This window comes from Camponotus floridanus, unplaced genomic scaffold, assembly GCF_003227725.1.
Source record: "Camponotus floridanus strain SB8 unplaced genomic scaffold, Cflo_v7.5 scaffold61, whole genome shotgun sequence".
Lineage (NCBI taxonomy): Eukaryota > Metazoa > Arthropoda > Insecta > Hymenoptera > Formicidae > Camponotus > Camponotus floridanus.
In genome coordinates this window covers 1,121,519-1,146,316 of record NW_020229781.1, presented here as the reverse complement: position 1 = coordinate 1,146,316, position 24,798 = coordinate 1,121,519, and the positions used below count along the sequence as shown (strand labels likewise).

General features: G+C 26.1%; 1 protein-coding gene across 3 annotated transcripts in view; it reads right to left on the bottom strand.

Annotated features, from left to right (window-relative positions):
- LOC105254474 (BAI1-associated protein 3) overlaps positions 1–24,798 on the bottom strand; it is a 79,179-nt gene that overhangs the window by 25,202 nt on the left and 29,179 nt on the right. For all 3 annotated transcript variants that reach the window (XM_025413164.1, XM_025413165.1, XM_025413166.1), the window contains exons 2-3: positions 16,494–17,121; positions 14,644–14,882 (exon numbers count right to left, since the gene is read on the bottom strand). In XM_025413164.1, the coding sequence (XP_025268949.1) occupies positions 14,644–14,882; positions 16,494–16,700 (446 nt within the window). In that variant the 5' untranslated portion in view covers positions 16,701–17,121. The remainder of the gene's footprint in view (positions 1–14,643; positions 14,883–16,493; positions 17,122–24,798) is intronic.

Here is a 24,798-nt window from a genome sequence, read left to right as displayed (position 1 = left end):
AATTTAATAATAAAATCTATTTTCTAGAAACAATATATTGGATTTGAAAATTTATGTGAATAATTAATAAAAGCTAAACAATTTTTTCTTCGGTAAGGAAAGAGAAGAAAGATAAAATAAATGATTTCATACTGTAGCTTGCTCTCTTTTGTTTTTTTCAGCAAATGCATTCCTATAATTCAACACTACATGGTTATCCTGAATTCTATTAATAAATTTACTGTGCGACACCTGTTCTTACTCAAAGATAGAGTTTTTAACTTTTTTCTCTTCAACTATATATTTTTTTTCTCTTTGTTATTAATCCGGTTGCCCTTTTACTTGTCCTGTTTTCTCGCCCCTTTTCGATTGATCGATTTATGATATCCGTCCTTGCACCTGCCCGTATTTTCTCCCTACACGAATCTCAATTTTCCACCCTTCACTCGGCCCCGAAGGAAAAAAAAGATGAGAATTTCACGCAGCCGCGACGAGCTTACCCTCGTTGAGATATTAAAAGTATCTTGGGGGACCTCGATCGTTTCACCTGGACGACTTCTGGGAATCAAGGCAAGCTGCCATGTCGAAACTTCGCAAGTGACCTTTTATCGAGCCTAACTACTTATTCTACTATAGAATTCTTATCATAAAAGGAGATTAATATTTCTCCGGTAGCACAATAAAAATAAAACTTCTTTTCTCGGCAAAATCTCATATACGACTGTCGAAGTAACGTAGATGTTATTTCGAAAAATTAGAAATGTTGTTACAAACATTGCAAGATTATTTATCATAAAGTTACTTTGTATTCATAAAAATAGAAATAAAAAATTTTATGTGTTTCAAAGAAACAAAAAAAAATTTACTATATCTATATTTTAAAATCTAGAATAATTTGAAAATATTTACATTTAAATATTTTATATAATTTCAAGATTATTTATGAATGGAAAGAGATAACCTGTTACGATACATGATACCTTTCAAAGTATCTTTTAAAGTCATACGTAGAAATGTTAAATCGATAGAATTTGGGATAGAATTAGAAATTATATGTTTTTAAAGTATTTAAAACATATATATATATATATATCTTATTTTCACCTGAAAAAAATATCTTATTAAAGGATCTGCTTTTTTCACAATTGAACTATCTACTCACGAACCTCCTTTAAAAAAAATCCACACGAAGCAGATAATCCATCGTGATATTGTCGATAAAGGACTTTTTTTGATAGAATCTTATCCTGAAAATGGAAATATTCATTGAAGATATAAAGAGACTCCCATACGAGAGATCGAAGGGTCACGTTCGTCTAATGTCATCTTTCATATAAGTCCTTTTATCTCGAGTGCCGGACGTGTTGCCATATATTTCTTAAGACTGCTTTCGTCCACCTACCATTACTTCCATTAAGGTAACTACATTTTCGATACTATCCCTGCGGGGGATAACTGCTGGTGGTCGACATCAATCAGAGCGCTATGTATATCATGCTGATGAACAATGTACGGCATCATATCGATGCTGGTTATTCGCACCCCACAGTGAAAGCCATACGACCAACCATTAACACAACTTCTCATTTATTTGTAAAATATATATCATATATATATATATATATATATATATATATATATATATATATATAGCATTTTTCTTTATTTGATTCTTTCAACAAATAAAATATTAACATAATAAGTTTTTAAATTAAACGTTATGTATAATTATGGAAAATAAATATAAATATAAAAATATGTATAAAATAATAACAATAAAAAAATTAATACACAAAAAATTGAGGAAAAACTGCATATGAAAAGTTTCTTGTTGCAGATAATAAAAAAAAATAAAAAGATTATTACAGACAATAAAAAAATAGAAAAAATAGAAAATGTTTTAAATAATTTATATGGATATTGCCTATCTTACATAACTGCTTATACTCTTACTTTAATATATAATACTGACAATATCGTGAAGATAAAACAAAGAGAAAACTTTTATTTCATTCTTTTCAATAACACACATACTATACATATATGTATGTATGTAATTGAAAAGAATGAAATGCGTATGTTTGATCTGATAATATTTCCAGAAGTGTTTTGCGGATTTCTGAGGCGCGAAAAAATTATGCTTTGCTGCTCTCAATTTAAAAAATTCTTGCTATCGTATTTTGTAAATGGGATTCTATAAAATTAATTTACAGAAGCAATTGGCTATCCTTTATTGGTACACTAAAACGGTTCATGCTATTTTTCTCAACAAAACATGTAGTCGTAAAAGGAATTGTTTTTTGTTATTCATTTCATTAAAATATCGCTTCGATGTGACGTTTTACTTCTATCTCGTTGGTTGTTATTTCTACTTTACAATATCTACTACGGAAATTGATGCAATGAAGCAGCGCATAATGGTATTAAAATCTTATTAAAGTAAAGTCTGACAAAAGAGAAAAAAATGAAAAACAATTAGATCTTAAAAAATTATTCATTGATTCATACTTCCTCTGTTTCACTTGTTTTAATATATTTTATTATATGTATATTATTATTTTTATTATTATGTAATATTATTTTTAATATTATTAAAAAAATATGTACTTACTTTTATACTTTATAATTACTAGCTTCTTTTAATCAAATTCTAAATTTACTCCGTTGTTGTTTTATATTAATATAATATAAATGGACATATCATAATAATTATCTAATAAATATTTTTTAATATTATAGATTATTAATATTATAAAATACGACTATATAAACGATATAAGTGATTTCTTGCATATTTAATTCTATTTTTAAGCTCGCTGATTAAAATATATTAATCAATAGCTACATTTTTTTTGAAAGATATTTAAAATATAGATTTGTAAAATATAAACTCTTTTAATTTCAGTTTATTTATTGTTTGGATTTCACACAAAAAAATAATACGTATTCGCCTGATAAATATGATAAATGTATTTGTCTATTTAGAAATAAATTAGAAATAAAAAAATGGAAATCACTGCATCACAATAAAATTTTACAGCTTATATGTAAAGTCAATTATATAAAGACGAATAAGAGAATTATCTATAAAATAAGAAATTATCATTTAATAGCTACATTGACGTAATAATTATTAAGAAAATCTTATGAGTCAAGACTAAAACTTGCTGGCAAAAGACTCCACATGCCGTACGCACGCAAATAACGGAATAGCCGTAGAGCAGGATGCTATAAAGAATCATACAGGCGGATGCTGCTCTTTCCTTTCCGATATTTTCCTAACATGTTACACACGGCCGCTTTTATGTTCTGTAAACGCGACACTTGTTGGCTCTCCTTTGCATAGGATCGTACTCAAAATGCTAAATTTACACAATCTTGTATAACGCAAGTAATGTACTAACAATAAGGGACAAGAGAAATTGCACTGCGCTTGTTAATTGACTATAAATAAAGTGAGATATAAATGTGACTATTAAAGAGACGTTATTAAAGGTTTTTAAATTGAATATTATAACACGTGTGTTATAAAATGAAAATGTAAAAATATAACTAATTTGTAAAAATTTATAAATATTAAAAAATAATAATAATAATAAATAATAAATAAAATATATTTATTACAAATGTGTATACACATGTGTTATAAATTTTTTCAGTTTTTTCAAATAGTTATAATTTACATTCTATCAAAATAATATCTCATGAGTTAGCTTGGGCATTATCGTCCGTTGATGAAAGCAATATATCGCAAGCAATTTCTCTCAAAAGAGATAATAATTAATGATATTAAGATAATTATGTATTTTAAGTTATATAATTTTTATTTAACAGCAGTGACAAAAAAACTCATAATATGTAAAACGTTTACTTTTCAAGAGAATTTAATTGAATAAATAAGTGTATAATATAAAAATTTATTACGGATATTATATAAGATTATTTATTATATGAGTATTTTTTTATTATAGAGATATTTTATAGATATTTTATAGATATTTTATGTTAAAATAACAACTTGTATTGATATTATTGATCAGTTTTTTTATATAAATAATAAATAATTATGAACATATTTAGAGAAAAGTAGAATTTGTTTCATTTGCAAAATTCACAACAATAAATATATAAAAAACTAATGATATCTTTTATACAATATATAATATTATTAATTTACATTTTTTATTCTTTTACTTTACATATTTACAATGCATATACTAACTGTGTTTTTTTTTATATAAAAATCTCTTTTCAATTTTTTTAACATGAAATAAAGGAAGAGAGAATTTTTATCTCTGAAAACGTTAAAATTTTCAATATTTAGATAATCCCCATATATGTTTTAAAATCAGGATGAGATGTAATTTTCGATTTTTCGACATAAATATCAAATTTCTACATTTTTTCTTTAGATATTTGAGATTTATAATTTTTGAAATATTATTATAACAATCAATATTATAAATATATAAAATAATGTACTCAATATTAATAAAGCATTCTTCACTAACAACAGCCCGATTTAAAAATTCTATAAATTCAAAAAGATTTAACTAATATGAATATTTATTCGTAGTAATTATCTTGAATTTAACTGCAATCCATGTTGGCTTGTATTATTAAAATATTCTTTGTCTCTTTAAAATATTTTTCATTGAAAAATCATAAAAAGCGATGAGTCTCGATATCTCGTAGTTTTAATTGACTGGTTAAGAAATTAATATAGACTAAATTAGTATTTTTGCTGAAATGTTTCTTAAGCAATTCGATTCGCTCATTATCAGTTAAAATTCTTATTTGAAAAATGAGATCAACTAACCTTGCTACGATTCGCCCCATAATTCGCTTCAGTGAGATCAGAGCAAAAGCTTCTGTGAGTAGTAAATATTCTATAGTAATTGTCAAAAAGTAAAATAATGCACTATGGCCATCGTAATAATCTTTAATGTATAGTAAGTCTGTAATTTTTTTATCAAACTTTATATTGCATGAACCAAATTAACTTTTTATAGAAAAATATAATCATAAATATATTATAATTATATCGTGCATATATGTATATATATTTCACCAGAAAGTTATTACTATCAAGATAAACTAATAAGAATATGCTATTTATATAAATGCCAGATTGTGTGTCAAACTCTATCTATCAAACTCAAATTATTTTATTACACAGTTTGATAGTTTCGGAGCTACTAACAAAAAATTTTATAAAGAAATGTATTTTTAGCTAAAATAAAATGTCTTGCTTTATTATTCTAAATAAAATAAAAAAGAATATTAATTTATGTTTAGAATATGATAAATATGTTTTTAATGTAAAATAACATTAAAATGTATGAGCTTTATTTTAAATTAATAAAACAACGTTAATTTTTTAAGATTTATAAGATTTAATTGGTTAAAATCTTTTCTTTTTTTTCATCATTAATAACATAAAAATTTAAAACAATATATAGACTGTTATTAATATATAGACTGTCATGTTTATTATATGTGTATTGTATGTGTGTAAGAAAACTATTATTCTTTTTAATACAAAAAATATCGTCTTGTTCACTACATGCATTTATTAAATGCAAACATTTTATATAAACATATATATTTAAGGAAATCTTTACCATTATAACAATTTGTAAATATTAGTTGTCAATTTGTTGCATTTAGGATCGTTGCAATGCTTCTTGACAATCTCGAGGACCCTTCATCGGCAAGCTGCTAACAATGCAGTTTCCAACACTAATCGCCAATAACAACGGTTCTATCCCTGAAGAGCCTTTTAACAACAACAATCTAATGACCCTTGAACTTTGGTCAAGTTGTAGAAAGCGTTAGGATTACAGAAAAATTAAAATTGCTATAATTCTACTAGTGACACATTTTAATTTTAGATATTACGGATATATAATACAAAAAAACTAAAATATTTCTTTTTTTTAAGCCGTTCAGTACTTTACTATATATTAAGTCCTAGTTTAAAAAAAAACATTTAAAGAAACCAGATAAATATTAAGTCGATGATATATCGAGTTTCTGACCGATGATTATATCATATAATTCTTTCTAAAATAAATGTATTGACATAGTGTTAAATTTATATTTTCATATTTATCTTAATTTGAACAAAAATATATAAGAACTACTCGAAATGACCCATATATCTGATAAAACAATCATCTGGGAAGGCAAGGAAGTTTGAGTTTATCCTGTTTTTGAAGATCGTAATGTCCCATTTTATGAACAGAATGGATTCCTGTATAAGAAGCTTTTTGTTAAAATTTTATCGAGTTTTATGAGCGTTTCCTGTTTACATAAAGCACCACGGAAAATCGCTGTATAAACGATAAATGCATCCCGTAAATCCCGTCAAAATACGGGAGTCGATTTAAAAGTCTTTTTAAAAAGTTTTTTTTTATTACGCCATTGCTGACCGTGCTACGAAGTTAATTCGCCGTTTCGGAGTTGCAATGGCTATTTTTAACGGTCATCCTCATGCGTCTGTTATGGACCACCACTTCCGGGTATTTTCTACGAACTCTTTTACGAACATCCGCCGGTTATTTGCCGTTTTACGTCCCGTTTGTAATTTCATTTTTCCTGCTATTTTGCCTCTCTCTTTCCATTTACCCTGTCTTACATGACGTAAATTAAAGAGCGACGTTCATATAAATGATTATCGATTGGAAATTATGGTGCAGAAAATGTGGCGGCGAGTCCATTAAGAGCTTCAACGCACGTTAGCATATGAAATAGCTTTCTCTTGTAATAGCTCAAAGTATTTACTGATAATATTCGATAATTTAAGATAGTAATAATATTGAAAATTTTAACATAAAAATATATGATAAAATAATCAAAAAATTTAATGCAAATAGAAACTTCAATAATTTATAATAAATATTTAATTTTTATACCATTTTTAAAATTTAACAGATAAAATTTAAAAAATCTAAAAATAATGAAAGTAAAAAACATAAAAATTAAATATTTGTGGAAGTAAATATTCTAAGAATTAAATATTCAAATAACAAATCTCACAGATATAAAATATTTAATGAATCTATATAAAACTAAATCGAGATTTTCTTTACGATATCTTTCTATTATCAAACAAGAAATTTTTGAAGACTCTTTGAGCTCATAGTGGATATTCTTAAAAGACAAAGGAAGATGCTGTGTGAAACTTTTAATATATAAACATGTTCAATCCATATCCATTTTCATTTTCCATAGACTTTCGGCGATTCATGAGAACAATCTAATGTAATAATGACTTCAATATAGTATGTTGATAGACGTTTCTTCAGCTTGTCGTAAATCTTCATTAAGCAAAGTTTAACTTTTCCAGAGTAAATACAGTTTGTAACGCAATTTTCTTGCGTAATCATCTGAGATGTATATGTGTCTAACTCGGAAAGGACTTATGAAACAATATTCTATGCATTTTTTTAAATATTTTCATTACTTGTTCTGGGCTTTTTTTATTGCTTACTATTATATTATTAATATATTCAGTTATATTTAAGTTAGCATTTTTCGCTTTTATTGTATTAATAATTTTGATATTCAAGATTCTTAAATTAAAAAAATTTATTTTTAAAAAATTTATTTGCGTATGTTAGTTATTTTTAATATAAAATTATTCAAGATAAATAGAGATACTGATGAAACATATTGGAAAATGAAATTAAATATTTATTCAATTAATGAGAGATATTGACAATGAATTTCGAGTAAAGTGATAGGATAAAATATAATAACTAATTTCCAGAACTTTGCTTAAAATTTAAGAAAGACGAATGCATGCAAATTGGCAGCAATATATTGCATCTAAAGTCGCACCATGTTGTGCCAAATTAGACAAGCCGATATTGCCTTGGCAGATTGCTAGCTTCAAGCTATTAAAATGCCATTTTAAAACAAAGTTCACAATCATGAAAAAATCTATATTAATGAACAATAAAGTAAATTTATTAAAAATGCTTTCTTGAGAATTTCTAGTCATACAAATATTTTGAAATAAAATACATGTGCCATGAATTGACTTGTGCTGTATATTTTGACAATACATCTTTAACAGTAATATAGTTTCTGCAAAATAGAAAGACAAGAGAGACCTGGATAGTAAAGACAGATGTGAAATAAAGTTAGGGAAATGCAATCATAGAAATCTCTATGTTTGTATATGACACGATATGACATTTTGTCCCAACATACACAAGGGAAAAATACATATGTAAATACATTTCTTCCATAGATGGTCTTTTGTTGCGCATTTACATTCGTTTTAGAATAAGTTATTATATTTATAATGTGTTTGTTTGTATTCGATATAATTATTAGTAACCATTTCTTGCAATAGAAGAAAAAAATATCTTTTTTATATAATTCTTACTGCGAATGTAACAAAGTAATAATATATATGTCATATTATCAATATTGATATCAAAAGGTATAATGAACAATTTGCGGTATAATGAGATCACGATTTGCTCGTTATAACATTGAACAGTATTTAATTACTCTGATTATATTTACATATTGTCCAAAATTGGCTTCAATGTGCGTTAATTTGCCATAAATGATTTCTCTATATTAATTGACGATAAAAGAGCATTTTACACCAATGCATGTTAATGTTTAACTCTGTTACTATTATGAAAATAAAATATATATCTATAAATATATATCCATAAAAATAAATATCCATAAATAAATATTCATAAATATATATCCATAAAATATATATCCTTAAACATCTTAATATGCTTTTTTTTGTGAAAATGTATTTTGCATAGATTTTAAAATATATATATATATATATATATATATATATATATTTTTTTTTTTTTTTAAATTACACGTTTTTTTTCTATTTCTTTAAAATATGTAAAATGTTAAAAAAAATTTTTAAACATTAATATATATAGACAAATATAACTAATACATGTAGTGTAACGTCAATTGTAATATTAAACTGACTGAACAGTTGATACAAGAAACTGCCGATTGAACAAAAGGTATGTTGTATCAATTTACGTGCACCTGTGTTCTCGAATGGATCGATAGACACGCGCTCGAGCACAATTAGATAAGGTTCGATTTCTCGTAGAGATGTTTACAAGCTTGTTTACGATCGAGTAACGGAGAAAAAAGATAACTATTGGCTTACATCTTTATCTGCAAAGAAGACTAACGTATATTGCTACATCCGTGTGTAAATTTACAATATTTGTTTATTTCTCAAAATTCTAACGCTATCGAAGAATTCTTCTAACACGAAAAACTTTGTTCGAAACAATATAATTAAAATTTGTTTATAAAATAAACTTTTATGATTAATTTTTCTGAATGCTTTTTTACATCGTATGCTAAAAAATATACATTCATTTAATTTCAAATGGTTTATCTCTAAATAATACAAAAATTTAAAAAATCTGAAAGATATTTGCTAAATTTCTGAAAAATTAGAATTCTAACAGCTATTAAAAAATGCTGTTTGTGTATTTTTTGTATTGAGTAAAAAGAATAAAAATTTATTAAAATTTATTAAATTTTAGGAATATTTTTTATGTAACAAAAAAAAATTAAATAATAAATTATGATGAAATGAAAAATATATCTTATAGAAATATTTATAAATAATTTATAGACTCCAACAAAAAATGTTTTAAAATTGAAGAATTTTTTCTAAAGTCTCTTCCATTTAATTTGCATCAATCCATAAAAAAAGTTAATAAGTGAGCAGCTTTATTTTCCGTGATCTCTCTTGAGGAAAAGCTAGACAAACGTCACAAAGAAAGACGTTCTCTGCAATAAGCAAATTTATTTTTCCCTGAACGCGCATTTCATTGTAACGTATCACAATAATATAATCATTGGAGAAAAATATTCTAATTATGTAACGTATCACAATGATATAATCATTGGAGAATTATGTAACGTATCACAATGATATAATCATTAAAGAAAAATATTCTAATTCGTGCAATCTTATACGTTTTATTTAAATTCGCTTAAACTCATCTGTTACTATTTCTTGTTATTTATTTTCAGATCTTTTTCAAGTGTGCAAAAAATATAATAAATCTAATTTTGTTGTACAGGAAAGTAGAACATTCGAGAATCTAAGAAATTTTAAATATTTAATAAGATATCCTCTTCCCCGCGATTTAATACTATTAAAATATAAAAATTCATACAATATAATATACGAAAATTGAGAATATCATAAATATTTGAAAACGTAAGGTATATAACAAATTAATAGGCAATATAAATATAAAGTCACAAATTTGAATTATATCCGCTCAGATATAGAAAATTTTTAGCTAACTATGACATATATAAAATTTAGCTAATTGCAACATATAGATATAATTATTATATAATCGATTGGTATTTATAATGTTATAATAAAAAATAAAATTATAAATCTATGTTAGGGGTTTATGTCAAACATTTATTATATAATACTTTTATTTAATATTTCTCTTATTTAGATTTTTTTTAACATAACATTTTAAAGAAATTTCAATTTTCAGATTGCATTCTCGTTATAAAATATAGTACTCAATAAATGTCGGATATAAACTTATTATGAATATAACGAAGAATAAGGATTCAACAGTTTAAGAAAACAAAATTAATGAAGGACGGCATATGAATGCAGTAGAGATTACTTCTTGCATACAAAATGAGATATGAAGTATATTGGTCGGTCATCAAGAACTAAATCACGGATTAAAAGTTTTCCCTTGTTAAAGGGAGATCAAATGCAAGTGTTGTGAGATATAACAAGCTGCTACTGACGCATATTTGTGAGACATCTTACGTTATATATATACATAAAATATAATCTCCTTTACTTCTATATTTCGAAAAAAGATAGAAAATTTTATGAGTAAATACGAAACGAAATAATGTTATGTCGCCAAAGCAGTACGAAAGTCGCCTTTCATTACAAAATAATGCACTTTCTATTGTTTATTTCGTTTCTTCAAGCGACTTTTTCATCAGCGTCATCAGCTCTGATTAAATTACACCTGCTGTGTTTAACTTCATTTGCCAGTCTCAAGTAAGTTGTCTCACCAGGGGACACGTCATTTTATCTCAGACGACAAGCGATCCTTTATTAAGAATAAGCTAGGGAGTGACTAGCATCGATTCAGTGTATTGTTGCTGTTTAATTATTGTTAGTATTCTTAGTATACAGTGAATTTACATGTCAAAGTATACTATTAATTTTTGTTTCGTTTAATTTGAATTATCGTCGGTTTTCATTTTTGCAAGTCTAAAAAATGTTGTGATATATCGATATCGAGAATATCACATTCCCCGATGGAATAAGCGTTTTGGAATTCGATGAATGGCGAATAGGTTTTGTTGATCTGAAGTCAGTTTCGTGGGATCCCGGGTTTCGAGAATGCGCTTGTACAAAGGATGTCATGCTGGAAGAGTAGCAGCCTTTGATTACAGCGGCTTCTACCCCACGAGCGAATTGAGGTCACCGAATGGCCAGACCTCGATATATCCTTTCCCTTTGACGAAAGAGGATGGTTCTCGAATTCGGGACAAATGACAGGTACTTTTCACCGGTTGCTTTGAAAATCGCTGCAATTTTTACAGTGCACACGATAAAAAGTCATTTCTATGTTGTCGCATCATCTAAAAAATATTTATTCAAACTGATAAACTAAAATTTTTTATTCAAGTTTTATGACTTTATATGTGTTATACGTGTTCTCATAGTTTTAATTATTTACCATGCAAACAAGTAGAATTTTATATATGAGGAACTTCGTAAAAAATAAGAGATTATTCATATCAATTAAATTTGACAAAATAAAAATAAGAACGAAAGCACAAAGTTTTACAAGAAAACGGATTGTTTAAAAACTAAATAAAATCAGGGAATTATCGAAAGATTTCTTTACGATGATTTTAATCTCAATATTCCATCCATTCCAATATTTTGCGATGCAATCATATAAATATTAATCATATAGGTTTTTAGCAGCATTGAACGACGATAATGGTAATCTTGTTTTACTTATGTTATTTACACATAATTCTATAATACATTATAGCTAGGAATTATGTTAAATCCTATTGCATGATAAATCTAATAAATCGTGATTAAAAGCAGATATGTCGGATTTAAGGAAATATGCCAGCTCCACAAATCATATTTACAGTAGCTATCTATATTTTTGAATTGATGAAAATAATTAAAATAATATTTATAAAGAAATAAATCTCTAATTTATGTGTACGTATAATATATACATGTTTTCATATACATTTTATCATATTAAACATTTTGATACTTTTCACAGATTGAAATATTAAATATTTACTAAATAAACTTAACAATAGTTCGTCAATGTATTATTTCTGTGAGAAAATAATTATTAGACTATTTTACTAACTATATTTAATGCAAATAATAATTTAATTAAAGATAAGTAATTCTTTTGACTATAATTATAACACACACATTTATAATAAAGGAATTTTTTTTAAGTATCATGAATCCATGTTCTCTATGTATTAAATGCTACGTAGTCTTGAGTTTTCATCTCAGTGAGATTTGTGTGAATAAATCAATTCGTGCAGCATTTTGCCGCATGCGGATATATCTCGAGAAAATATGGTACGTGATAAACGCGCACACAGCGGAGATTCGCAATGAAAGAGTGCAAGCTACGTCAACTTTATGCGCTTTTGTAGTAGAAAAGAGAGTAGAAAAGAGAGGAGTTTGTTGTGTATAAAGTTCAAAGGACAATGAGTTAAGATGTTTATTATTCCTGTACTTGTTCTTATTCAAAAACAATAATAACCTTTATACATAAAATTCTATGAGAAAATAAAATATGATGAAGGAAGGAGAATAAGAAAATATTTTATTCGTATAATAGTTGTTGATTGTTCATCCGAATGAGATATATCACATTCTTAAAATTCATGAATAATATTTTACACAATAAAGCACAAATCTCTGTTCTCCCCCTCTCTTTGAGAGTTTTTTCATAAAATTTAAAGTAAAATGGTTTTGTAAAATAAATTTTTAATTTTGTTTTAATTAAAAATTTTTTATAATATTTAATAAATGTAAATTTGAATTTATGCGGAATAATAAGATTTAATAAATATATAAAGAGAAAAAAATGAAAAAAAAAATTATATAGAATATATTATATTTTAAAGAAGGATAACATTGTTTACTTACTCTTGAAAAATACATAAAATAAAGATTAATTTTGGTATTAAGACTTTTTTTATATTATCGTTTACTATTTTTTCATGTATTTTTATTAAGCATTTAGTATCTAAACCTAACATTATTGTTTATTATTTTTGCATAATAATATCAATCAAGCAACTATTGACTTACAGAGATTACAATGAAAATCTAGTCATTATATTGATTGCATCTATTTGTAATTCCAATATAATTTGTAAATTTTTTAAGTTTCCTAATTTTATCATATGAGGGAATGTTACGTGAGAAAAAATTCATTTTTTCACAGATGTGCTCACCAAAAGAATGTAACAGAAAAGGGGAGGAAAAAAGAGGATGTGTTTCAACATAACATTATTCGAATACGTGAATTATTAGTTTCTTTTCACAAAAAGAAACTAATAATTCACGTATTCGAATAATCGATTCTGTCTATATATATGCAACGAATCAACTTGGAAAAATTCGCAATGCAGAGCGGCAATCTTATTAAAAATGCATTCGTCGCAATGCGCACGCAAAATTTCAGAAAAAATATCATAGTATTATTTCGTGCTTTATTTCCGCGTTGCTTGGTCTGCGGTTCATTGCTGCGTTTATATTAGCGGTGAACCCTGAATAAAGAGAGAAATTCATTTGAAAAGTCTCGCACAACTCGCGTCTTTTACTAAAACGTTCTCCGATAGAAACGGAAGATGAGGACGTAGTTAACTGGAAAGCTTAGCGTACAGCACCAACATAACCCGATTAAAACGTTGAATGGCTAGCTAGTGCAACGGAAGCAGTGTCTCACCGGAAATCCGATTGAGTGTATTTGAAACTGCATCAAGAGCATTCCGGATATTTAGTCGTGGAGGTTCGACGAGCGATCAAACGAAATTATTTGCTCGAGCGCGCGAGAGAGAATCGCTGTCGACCGTTCTTGGTGAAAGCAAGCTTTGAAATATCACTACATTTCATAAATTTTGATAATTTGATAAAATTGGATTGCGTAGTTCGCATTTGTCTTTCAGAAAGTTTGTAATTTGAACTTTGAATGTAACTAATTAATTACATATTAGGTATCCCATATCATCATTAAGATCGTATCAATATGTGTATATATCCCGATATCTCTTAAATTAAACTTACTTTTCTTTAAAAAAGTCTACATATTTTATATGTATGTATAATCTTGTATAACATCAAAATTTTTGATGTAAATTTACCATTATTATTTTATTAGCAGTATGTCATTATTAATTGCATTTTTGTCAATAACGAATTCTTTTAACAGATTTTAAATATTATTCTATATCTATTCATGCTTTCGAGTATACAGCAATTTATATTTTTCGCGATGCATTTAACATAAGAAATCAGAAGCACGATAATCTCCTGGCGCTGAAAAATGCGTGCTCATTACTCAAGCAACTTACCCGGAAGTAGCCTGTATGTCGACCTCCGGCCAGGATGGTCTACGACGGCAGAACATAAGAGGCGGTCGATCGCTGGATCCGCCACTTCGACGAAAAGACCCGACTCGCCTCGGTGATGTGGCGCCACTTCCTGTCGCAGGGTGTACCGTCAATCCTGGAGAGGAAGTGCACTCGAGAGTGCGTCTACGTGTTGAGAGAGAACGCGTATGCGACGTGACAGTTCCTGGCGGTGGTACAACCTGAAAGAAAAAAATATACAAGAAAAATATACATTTAAAAAAAGCTTTAGTTTCAACAATGCGTTTTTATTTCTGAGAATAATGTCTGACGTTCTGCGTAAGAAATGATAATAATAATAATCTCTATTATTATTATCTTTATTCTACAAATATTATAATTAAAAACTTAACATCTATTTAAAAATTAAAAAAGATTATAAAAATAAGCAAATATTATTAATTTATATTTATATAACGAGAAAATGATTGAATAAAACTGAGAATAATTTTCCTTTACATAGAAAATACTTATTCCCTCTTAATATACACATTTAACAAACACATTAATTTATCAATATCAATAAATGTATTGTTAAAAATGTTCTTTCTTAATGATATCAACTATTTTTGTATGTATTGATATAAAAGTGGATAAATTCTCATTTGCTCGATTATCTAACAAATAATATATTTATTATTTGCGAGAATTTGCAAGGATATGTCATTATACATCAATTCGGTAGAACGATGCATCATTGATAATATTTGTTCAAATATATTTGATAATATCTGTTATATTCATTAAAATGTTTCTCCATTATTGCACTATACATATATTATTATGCATATTATTATACATATTAATAAAACAGAAGAGCATAATGCATTCTTAGAATTTGTTCTAATATAAAAATATAAAAATAAAAATATATATTAAATATATATATTTCTAATATTGTGGAAAATAATGTCACAAAAAGATTACATTTTTTATCTGCATAAATTAAATATTAATGTAACAGACAGTCAATTACTCTTTGCTTCAGGCACACACCGATAATCAATGAATTAAGTTTTTTTGTTACATGAATAATAACGGCTGTATCTTCTCGGATCGTAACATATCCTCTTTAATGTCGCTTTTCTTGAATTCTTTAATCAAGAGAGACTATCGTCTTTTAGTCAATCTGGTTCCTATAAGAAGTTAATCTTGGTTTCACGTAATTAAATTTTCTCTTAAAATTCGGTGTTAAAATTTATTGCATTATTTAATGAAAAAAATTTGCGTGATTGTATTCAATCCCACAGTGAAAAAAGTCTTGATTATTGAAAAAATACAAAAGATTTATAATGAAAAAGAATACAAATTATTATATTCCATTAATTATATCAAATTTCTACTATTTAATGACACAATGATTATAGATATGCACAGGAAAATGCTTGTTCATTAATATTATCACTTAATGTGGTAAAAAAAATGTGGTAAAAAAATATTTTAGTTATTAGTTTATTTAATTAATAATATAATTTAATTAATATACTGATAATAAATTATACTTTTTATTCGGTATTCTTTCATTACAAATTATATAAATTCATAACTGTACATTATAATCTGATTTGTATTGCATAATCATTATTTTTATTTTATCATGATATCTTGTTATAATAATAAAAAAATTTCATTTTTATTTTGTATTAGAAATTAAAATTTTTGAAAGATATAATATTGCAAGAGAAAATGTATTAAAAAATTTATTATACAGATTAAAAAGTTTTGATTAAATTGTTTAATAAAATATTTTGCTTGATCACTTATCCTGCCGTATATGTATTTTAATCACATACCTTAGGAAAACCATGCGGCGTGGCTTGTTGGGCAGCAGTGGTACTAGTGTTAGTCGTCGAAGTGACGCTTCCGGTAGAGCTGCTTCTTCCAGTCCCACTGGAATCGCCTTTCGAGTCCTCTCGACTGAACGAGAATCTTTTCGGGCTCAGACTAAGGCTGGCCACACTATTCGTTACAATCTCCTGTAGAGAGTTGAAAAAACTCATTTTTATCGTATGTTTTTCTATGTATGATGTTTATCTTGTAGTTTTCTCCGTAGGATGCTGACGTCGTTCAGGCAATTATGAATGTCATCGCCCTCTATTATTCGAATTCAGTCATAATTCGTTCTTGAGAACCAAAATACCGAAATAGTAAAGCGAGATTTACAGGCATCGACCTCGCAGATGACCGATTAGATACCATTTACCGGTTGATTTGTCCTGAACAAAAATCCCCCAACCACGATACTTTTTTGCGTCGCAATATTGATTCTTAGCTACAGCCATTTGCGATTTCTTTTCGGATTCTCTCTGTGATTTTTCTGAAAAATTTCTGCTCTTCGCAAAAGTCACCATACTTGTCAAGCACTTAAGATATCGTACATTCTCAGTTTTCCTATTTGCATCATTGACGCGAGGTAATCATCTGTAAAAAATCGAAACAATCATGTTAATTTCGTACAATATATAATATATATTAAAAGATTAAATAAATTTATAAATTTATATAAATTTTTAAAATAAAAGTATATTGTATTATACTACTACTTTTTTATTTTTATGTATTATTTTCCAATAAGTTTTAATATGTGATTACAAATATTATCTGATATATTATATAAAGTAAATAGTTAAAAAATATTTATTATACAGATTTAAATTCAAGCCATGAAAACTATAACTAAAACTCTAACTTATTTGCTGAAATGTTACGCAAATACGCTGTTAAAAGTGTCTAAACTTTCTAATGCAAAACCTTCTAACTTTCCGAAAACTACTCGACAACTACGCCTTTAAGCTTAAATATATAGCTATATAAAGCTAACCGTGATTGGTTACCTACATTTAGTAATTTGTATTTACCTTAGAAGGTTCTGAAAAATAATAATGATGTCTTAGAATCATTCAAATTATATAATTAATCTCTCGAATTTCTGTGTCTTGATAATTATGAGATTAATAAAAAAATAATTTATTTAATTGTAAGATTATTAAAAATAAGAATTATTAATATTTATCGGAAAACAATGTTACATTTGTTGATATATCATAAAATAAACTTTATCAAAATTATTATTATTTTATCATGAGAAATGTATGCTATAATGCAAGCGCTGTAGATCAAATATTCTGAAAACAGCGGATTCTGTTATTTGTTCAGAAATCCATTGTGATTCGAGGGATTTAAACGATGCAAAGAGAACTTGGTAGAATGTAATTACAAGATTTGGGGTGATTTTGGAGTTAGCTCTTAGGTCAAGCGGGCATCTGTCCATTACCTCGTGAGCTGCATGTTAACCGAATCTCATTTGAAATGTCGGGCGCCTCCACGATTGAGAGTCGACCGATAGAGGAGGAAGCTAGTAAAGGAATGAGGGGTTGGGCAAATTAATCTGCAGCCAGCATTTCCGTTGCGGTACTGGGTGACGACAAAATACATACGCACAGCAATGAATCGGTCGGTAGTGCAATTAGGGCTGCGATTAGGTCTGATGAACAATCTTGCGAATTATCCCAACATTTGGATATTCAATCATTTGATAAATTTCTCTTAAATTTTACTATCAATAAAAATCTATGACAAAATTTGTCATATTATTTTGTATGAAATATTGAATCTGAGCTTAGATTTAATGTAAAAGATTTATTTGGATATTTTGGTGATCTTTGCACGCAGTTTTCTTTTAAAATTTATTTTTAAACATTTATTATTAAATGAGAAATATTTGATATTATTTAATTGTATTTTATCTTTTCATAAGCACAATTAAAATATTTCAAAATATTCCAAAAATACATGAGTAAATGCTACTTAATAATTATATTTATATTATATTAAAATTAATTGATAATTAATAATTATATGTATTATAATTATGTCACTGAAATAATAAAGTTCGCATTTAACAAAACAAAATAACAAAAATCGAAGAGCGGACATTCTGAAATAATGGTAGTTATTTTTTTTTCTAATACGTTTATTACAATTTTTAAAACGATATTGCTGGGCGTGATATCGTAAAGCAAATCACTGTTAATTATAATTGAATAGCGAGCATACGATAATCACGAAATACAATGTTCATGAACCAAGTATTCGGTTACAGTTAAGCTCCAAAATTGCCCCTATAATCCGAAGTGCGATGTTTACGAAACCGCCGATGCCGCAAAAGCGTCGAGCTTAAGGAAAGTAATGAGCCCCATAGCAAAATAGGATGACATGACTGAAAAGTAAATGAGCAAAGATAAACAGCATTTGGTGCGGTAATCCGCAAAGTTATATCAAATTCACGAAAATGCGTCGAAAATAATTCGACAGGTTACATTGTGTTATAAAATCAGATTTCCAATCGAAAGCTGAATTGACTTTAAAATGAAACATCGACCCTCGAGATGATATCCGCAAGCTTATTAAATATTGCGCTTTCTCTCTCTCTCTCCCCCCCCTCCCCCTCCCTCTTCCTCTCCCTCTCTCTCTCCCTCCCTTCCTCCTTCTCTCTCTCTCTCTTTCTCTCTCTCGGCACTTTCACGTTTTCATAATGTTTATAAAATATTCATATTTCATGATAAATAAGTTAGGCTGATGATTTCAAAAATAAAAATATTCGAATATATATCGTTTATACTATATATACCAATCGGAAGAAATTTATTATTTTATTTGGTACACACACACACACACACATATACACACACACACACACACACACACACACACACACACACACACACATATAATATATGGAAATATTCTAATTATATTCTTTATACAATATTATATATGCATAAAAAATATATATAAAATAATTTTTTTTATTTTATAAATCATGACAGTATTTCTTATATTTTTTCCTCACTGAAGATTCTTAAACAAATTACCTCTGTGTCTCTGAGAATATTATAAATACATAAATATTAAGTAAACAACTTTATGATATACCTATAACAAAAATAAACACAAACTTATTACAAATTTAGAAAATATTAAATAAGTCATTTAAAATTGCATTAAAAATATTTCATTATTCCGAAATCTGAATTCTGATCTCTTCAACAAAAGTGCAGAAATTTTGAAAATTAAAATTTTATAAATTTTAAAAGAGAATATTATATTCTTGTTATTACTATGCACCGTTAATATCATCAAGGAATATGTATGTATCCTTTAAAAGCTTCGAAGATAGATACTACATCTTTTAATATCATATTTTAAAGTTTATTTCTGCGTGAAGTTTTAATAAAACTACGCAGCATCTAAGTAATATACTGTCATAGAAGAAAAGAACAGAATAGAGAAACAAAAGGAAAAAAAGGAAAAGAAAAAGAAGATAGTAATAAATTCCCTTAAGAAAGAACAACAATTTCTGTTACCGTAACGACTTTCGGAGATTTCAGAGAAGACAACACTAGTTGCGACTCACGAGATCGTTTAACGATCTTCGACTATCTATATATATTGCTACAACTATCTTTTTATATTTGGTCATAATATTCCACAGAGATAATTGCTTTTAGAGTTTGCAAGTGTGGTAACAAGTGACTTTCAATGTGATGCAAAGCTCTTTTTCTACTTGCTTTTTCAGTTAGAATTTTAATCGAACTGATATTTTAAACTTTTTACAATTATATAATTTTCACTTCTTATTATAGCAAAAATTTATTAAATTTATGATATTTTAATATTTTAATATTTTATTTTAATATTTTAATATTATTTTGAAAGTTATGTAAAAAAAGGCAGAAATTACACACATACATATACATACACAATAAATAGTGTAATAAATAACATATAATATTATAATATTATAAGTATATATATGTATTTAAGATATTTTGTCATTTGAAATTAAATTATCTAATATCGAACGTTGTACTTATAGATTTAAATCTAGACAATACTAAAAGAATACTCAAATATTAAAAGAGCAATAAAAAAAACCTATTAAGTATCGAAAAATTTTGAGAACCTCGATAAACTTTTAATAAAAGTGACATTCTCTGTTGTTATTCACGAATAGCCTTTCATTTCGATTGATTCTTTCTTCCGTTCACCATGTTCCAAAGCAATAACTGCTTTCGAAATTCGTTTCACTGGCGCTTAACGTCTCACAGGAAAAGAATAGCCTTTAATTTCATGCAAAAGGCTACGCAAAATATTTTTAACCTAGATTGCACAAAATCATAGTTTTTGTTATTAATTATCAATTAATTTGTAATTTTGCATCTCTTATCCCAAAAAATATTTCAACATAATAAAATTATAGCGAATATTTTTAAAGATTTACATATGTATGTTTAGTCGAACTTAGTAGTACTTTTTTCGCAAAACAATTGCATTTTAAGTTAAATTAATTTAATGATTATGGCTAATAATTGTCTAATTATGATATACAAGTCATCGTTATTTCGAAACTTGTAATTGATAAATAAAATAAATTATAAAAAAAGTTATCCAATCTTGTATTAAAGTAATTACTCATTTATTTTATATAATATTTAAAAAATGTTGATACTTTTTCTTTTGTACGTGCAATTTATATGCTTCCAATAGTTTATCGATATATTTCATTTGATAACATTAAATTTAATTTAAAATCTAATGTATTTAATTTAAAATCTGATATCTGATATATGGATATCGATGTTTTCAATATTATGATTTAATCCATTAAATGCAATTCTTTCAATACCACATCCAGGATCAATTAGAAACACTAATTGCGCATCGCAAATTTCTTTAATTGTTTTTATAAAATTACGACACAAAAATAAATGAAAAAAGTTATACTCTATATTCGCGCGAAAAACATTTCATAGGTACGCGATATGGCAACGAAAATTAATGTGGGACAGAATATAATTTCGAGAAACACGCGATGCAAGTTGATTAACTACGGTCGCTCGTTATACAATCTCATTCTACAGGTACGCTCATTATCAATACTTTGCAGAAAAGTATTCTCAGCTGAAACTTCGTTATAGAAACAACGGCGGATGTAAAGCACGCACAAAAACACATTTTCGTAAAACAGTTTGAAACTTGTCTTGTACATGCTTGTACATGTATCTTTAATGATCCCGCTAGATTTCACATCTGACCGAAATGTTAAAAAAATGTGACGCATCAGATTTAATCTATTAAAGCTGTTAAGCTTATATTCTATTGTTATATTTTGTTATATTCTATTTATTTTGACATATGATCATGTTTACTTAAAAAAATACCATTATTAAATGATTAAATATATACAAAATATCGCAAATATATGCAAAAATATATTTTAAATGTAATTAAATGTTGTTATTTTGTCATATTCTATTTAATCTGTCTTTGAGGAAAAATGATTGAATAGATTTAATATTTAAATACATAATAAAATTATATTAAAAAGTTAAAATATTAAATAAATATTATAATTGCAAAGTATTGTAATAAAATTATATTAAAAGGAATCAAATAAATATTGTAATTGTAAAATATTGAAAAGTAATAAGATTAATAAAATCACCAGTAATTAAACTAATAAAATTATAAAATATTATACTCCTTTAATTTAAATATTTATGTCATTTGTAACAAATATTAAAAAATTATTAATTATTATAAAATTGAAATCTAAATTGAAAAATTATAGTAATTATTATAAAATTGAAATCTTCGAGTCTGTCATCATTATTTATTTTTATTATCTTTTTATTATCTTTTTATTACTGTATCTGTTTTTAACAATCTGTTTAAAACAATCTATGTCACTACATATATAGCATCTATTATTATTATTTATGTATTTTACTTTATAATATATGTAAATGTGAAAATAATGAAATTTGTTGGTAATAAATTTCAATACGATTTTAACTGTTTGCATCTTTTGTACAGCTTATACTTGTACATTCCTTAATTTGATATAAAAGTTAATTAACTTACAGAAAAACGTGTGAAAATGTCTATTCTGAAGCGCGATACAGAGAAAGAATCGCTTTAAAAGTGAATATACTAATCAAAATATATACTATGTAAGAAAAAGTCAACATTTATTCCACAAACGCAAGAGTTCGTGTCGGATGCAAATAACCTCGACCGCAATCAAAGTTCGTATCTATTACATATATATATATATATATATATATATATATATGTGTGTGTGTGTGTGTGTGTGTGTGTGTGTGTATGTGTTCGATGTAAATAATTAATTATTTACTTCAACTGTACAATATTCTTTTTAATATGATTAGTATCGCTCTATTTTCGTATTAGTTATTCTTTTCCTTTTTATTATGTAATGCTTTTTTTGCATGAATTTTTATATACATTGTATGCATTTCCATATTTTTATTTTTCTAGTTTTCTCATTTCCCTATTGTAAAACATTTTATTTCTTCATTTTATTTTCCATTTATTTTGTTTCCAGATTATACATTTATTTAAAGCGATATTTGCTGAGAATATGTTCTGTATAATGAATAATTCATATTATTTTATATAAAATATCGAAAATGCAAACAAATATCTTTTTAACCATAATATTCTTTAAAGATATTCTTATATCAATTTTTTATTAAAACAAATATTGTTCAATTGATTTGAGCACTTTGATGCTTGTATTTTAATTATAAAATGCAGCAAAATTTAGTCTAAAGCAATTGCAGCAAGATTTAATATAAAGTAATTGTAGTACGTTTTATTTAATTCTTATGTTAAAATTATTTTTTTATGTGAGTGTAATGATGGCTCTTAAATACATAAATTATAACTTTATTTTGTATTTGAGCTAGTTCACTTATTGTCTTATTTACTTTCTGAATAATAGAGGAAGAATTCAATTTGATGAGCGAAAAAGATAAACGAGAGATTCAGATGATATTTGTTTAGTACAAACAATAAATATGTCATATATACACTTTGATGATATATAAGTAGAGATATAATGTATATATATATATATATATATATATATATATATATAATGTATATATATATATAATGTATATATATATAATGTATATATATATATATATATATATATATATATAATGTATATATATAATAGCATATTTAGATAGTAATAGGATAATTGATAGTTTATTTTTTTTGACATTCCATACTGGGGAGATACTATGCAAACATAATAATTATTTTCTAGAACTTTTTTTATCATAGAAATGGTGAAAGACATTAACTATAAATTATTTTTAAACAAACCACGTAAAATTATGTATGAATTACTGGAAATATGTATCCAGTGTTTGGCTTGGTTTCTTACCTTATAACTAAAATAATACTGTCTTAATTAAGGAAGTAACTGCATGTTTCTAAGATAAAAAAGTCACTTCACTACACATAATAAAAGTTGTCGAAATATTTACATGGCATCTCGAAAATAATATATAAAATAAAACTAAATGTTTAAAAATAATAGCAACTTCTCAAAAAGAGACAGATTTATACTAGCTCAATAAACAAAATAAATTTAAATAATATAACCTTCATTTTATCGATATGCTTAGGTTTAGTGTATGAATTTAATATAAATCTTAGTATAAATCTAGTGCGCCAATCTAAATTTTGGACCAATTTTGGATCACACACACACAAAATTTCCTTGATAAAAATTGAATATTTTTCTAAATCTTAAAAGCTCCTGAAAATAAGAATTAGCTAAGAGTTGCAAATATTATATTATTTTTTTTGATATAAAAATTAATAAGAATTGACTATTTTAGAAAGAAATATTTTTGATCAGTTTTATATTAATCTTACAAAAAAAATAATTTTAACACATCAGTTATATTTTTGGAAATTTAATGTTAATAGTTTGAATGTTAAGAATAAAGATAATAATTGGATTTTTATAAAGTCGAAATTTTAAATAAATTCTCTTAATCTTTGATAAAGAAAATGATTCTGTTTCTTAGAGAAAAAGAGAAAGAGAGAGCGAGAGAGAGAAGAGAGAGAGAGAGAGATTAAGCAAATGTTATTTAAAAAATTGTTATCAATATCCAAGTTTATTTATTTAGTATAGTTATTAAGTTTAATATTTCAAAGTTCTATAAAATGTTTTCTTACATATGTAGCAAATTGTTTGAAATAAGTAAAGTA